Consider the following 3100-nt stretch of genomic DNA (forward strand, 5'->3'; position numbering starts at 1 on the left):
AGGAGGCCTGGAGAAATTAGAGGGTTGTGAACCACCCTGGGTTTGCAAGCAGCTCTGTTTTGATGACTGATGTGTGGTGGTTTCACTTGGCTGGTACCAAACACCGAACAGCCACTCCCCAGGGAAAAGGGGAGAGAATTGGAGGGGGAAGGGCAAGGAGACCAGTAGGTCGAGATAAGGACAATTTAATAGTTGAAATAAAATAAAACAATAATGACAATAATAATGGTAATAATAAAATAACAGTAATAATAGTAAGAACAAAATATACAAATGAGTCATATACAGTGCAATTGCTCACCACCCACCAACCAAGCCTGGCCTGTTCCTGGATAACAATCCCAGAGGAGTGACAATCCCAAAACCACAATCCCGAAAGAGCGAGAGCCCAAGAGACCCTCATTAGCACACTGAACATAACGTTATATGATACAGAATATCTCACTGGTGTATCCAAGTGCCAATTTGGGTTACTAATTTTAATATTTTCCTCTCCTAGTCCTTTATACACCCACAGACTAGCAAAACACAAAGTCCTTCAACTTCCAGCAACAATCAAAAACATTAGTATGCTACCAAATATATTATACCAAATCCCATACTGAAACCAAAACACAGTGCTATTCTAGCTACTAAGAAGAAAACTAGCTCTGTCCCAGCCGAAACCAGGACAAGGTAGCAGGGCCAGGGGGACATACCCACAATGCCTCCACGCCCTGCACTCTGCAGGCTGAGACCCTGAGAGGGGAGAGACAAACGGGAACCAGGTCTGCTCACCTCCAGCCTGGCCTCCAGGTAATCCCGAACATCCCGCATGTGAGCCTCATAGGCCTCCCAGTTCTTGCTCACTAACTCTGCAGCCTGAGGAGAGAAAACCCAGACAAGCTCCATCAGCGACCCCCCGACACCTCCATCCACATGCAGCCCCCTGGCATTTGAGTCCAGCCCAGGAACAGCCTCTGCCATTGCCAGGTCCCCTGTGTCCCCAGCAGCCTCTCAGTGCCTTGTGCCACATGAGCTGTGCAACTGCCCGCTGCCACGGCTGCAAAGCCTGCAGCGAGTGCTCCGAAGCACGTCTGACTGGCACAGGAAGCCCCATCTCCCTTCCTGGTAGTTCGCCCGCCCTCCCCCACCCCAAGTTTGTCACTTCTAATGACCAGGGAGCACAGGTGGCCATCTCTGTGCGGGCTCTATCAGGCAGCAGCCCCAGAGAACTGCTCATCCGTGACAATCACTGACTCACCTGGCCAAGGCCGGCGATCATTGGGGTGTTCTCTGTGCTGGAAGAGAAGAGGGAACAGGAAATTATAATTTCTCAGGATCAGAAACCCAACTTCAGGGCACAGACATTCCCTGAGCGGAACCCCTCACCGCTGGCAGGGCGTCCTGGACAGCTCTCTGAGGTGGCTGGCAAGGGAGCAGAGGTGGCTGGCAAGGGAGCAGTTCCACCCTGTGCTTCCTCCCGCAGCAAAGCCTGGGGACCAGGCTCCCGCAGTTCCCACACGCGGATCCATCTGCCCCTGCCAGGCTGCCCACCCCAGGGACAGCAGGTGACAGTGCTGCCAAGTGCAGTTTGGCCACCAGCCCGAGGCTCAGCTCTCCAGGCCACCATCCGGCCACCATCCGGCCACCTTACCCCGGCCGGAAACTCCTCTCCTGTCCCCCTCCAAAGAGCATGGGGTGCAGTGGGGTAGTGGTGCCAGGGCCACGCACGTACAGCGCACCAATCCGCGGGCCGTAGAACTGCAGGGAGAAACAGTGACGGTGACACACTGTCAGGCACCCCCTTCCAGTACTCCTGCCCAAATCTGGATGTGCTGACCCCAGACCGTCTCACAGGCACAGGTGGCTGCAGAGCTGTCCCCTGCCCTTGGCCTCCTCCTGCTCTCCCTTCCAGACAGCTTCCTCTGACTCACAAGTCTTGTCACCCAGCTAACAACTGTCTTCACAGCGTCATCCAGCAGAAAACTCTGGCCACCGATGCAAGGTGTGGAGGGCACCCAATGTCTCCCTGGCACCCCAAAAGAGATGAGGCAGCGTGAACAGGGCCATACCTTGTGTCCCACAATGGTGAGGTAGTCCACCCCCAGCTCCTGCACATCCACTCGCCCCTTGCCAATCATCGGGGCAGCATCCGTGTGCAGCAGGATCCTGGGCAGCCCCTCCACCGCTCTCTGCTGATTGAGGGCACGGATGCGCTGGCTCAGCTCTGCGACAGGCTGGAGGGAGGGAAGTGGGTCTGTGTCCCAGGGACCATCTACTCCCCCTTATCAAGCGTGTTTTTGTGAGCATGTCCCCACCCTGTCCCACTTACTGCCCACAGACTCACCATGATGACCCCAGTCTCGTTATTGGCCAGCATGACAGAAACCAGGCAGGTAGTGGGCCGGACAGCGGCGAGTACATCATCCACCTCAGCTTGCCCACTTCGTGGGGACACACGCACAAAGGTGGCTTCTGCAAGCCAAGAAACAAGCCCTGATTTTTGCTGGGAAGCCTGACAGAGCCCAGGGCTGCTCACAGCCCACTGAGCAGGCAGGAGAGCTGTGTGGGCAGCTGGTGTGCAGGCAGAGAGCACCACAACTCTTGAGATGCAGGAGTAGGATGCCAAGGAGGTAACACACCCAGCTTGGGGGAACGGGAGCACTATGTGGGGGGACAGTGCCCTTTGCAGGGGTGAAGGGGAACACCACAGAGCAAGCAGGTCCCCGTCCTCCTCTGCAAAACTGCCAACACAGAAAGGCCCCGCTCGCAAACCCGAGTCTGTGGCCAGATGTCCTCAGCCTGTCCCCTGTGGTCCCTAAAAAACCTCTGCCGCTCCCCCGCCAGGCTCTCCTTCACCAGCTGCTCCAGCGGCAGGCGGACAGAGTCGTGCTCCACGCTCGACGTCACAACATGTGGCGTCCCCCGGCTGTCCCCTGGCACGGCCTGGCTGTCGCAGAAGTGCCTGCGGGCTGTGTGGATCACCATGTTGTTGGCCTGGGGAGAGGAAGGCAGGGTGGAAAATGAAGGTCCACAGGGAGCGTGGTGCCCTGTGTCCCCACCCTCCTCACTGCCACTTGCTTGAGAGGGGGTGGCGGGCAGGGGTGCCTGGGAAGGG

General features: G+C 56.9%; 1 protein-coding gene across 1 annotated transcript in view; it reads right to left on the reverse strand.

The window, feature by feature from the left end:
• The window catches only part of SCLY (selenocysteine lyase), a gene marked incomplete at its 5' end in the record, with an annotated part of 6758 nt that extends 3779 nt beyond the window's left edge, over nucleotides 1–2979 (reverse strand). Inside the window, 7 exons of the mRNA XM_029085342.1 lie at nucleotides 1–7; nucleotides 759–861; nucleotides 1244–1280; nucleotides 1637–1743; nucleotides 2055–2219; nucleotides 2330–2488; nucleotides 2842–2979. The exon at nucleotides 1–7 is cut by the window's left edge and continues 92 nt beyond it. Of these exons, the coding sequence (XP_028941175.1) occupies nucleotides 1–7; nucleotides 759–861; nucleotides 1244–1280; nucleotides 1637–1743; nucleotides 2055–2219; nucleotides 2330–2488; nucleotides 2842–2979 (716 nt within the window). The remainder of the gene's footprint in view (nucleotides 8–758; nucleotides 862–1243; nucleotides 1281–1636; nucleotides 1744–2054; nucleotides 2220–2329; nucleotides 2489–2841) is intronic.
• Between the last annotated feature and the right edge of the window lie 121 nt (nucleotides 2980–3100).

This window comes from Antrostomus carolinensis, unplaced genomic scaffold (genome assembly GCF_000700745.2).
Source record: "Antrostomus carolinensis isolate BGI_N321 unplaced genomic scaffold, ASM70074v2 scaffold33006, whole genome shotgun sequence".
Classification (NCBI taxonomy): domain Eukaryota; kingdom Metazoa; phylum Chordata; class Aves; order Caprimulgiformes; family Caprimulgidae; genus Antrostomus; species Antrostomus carolinensis.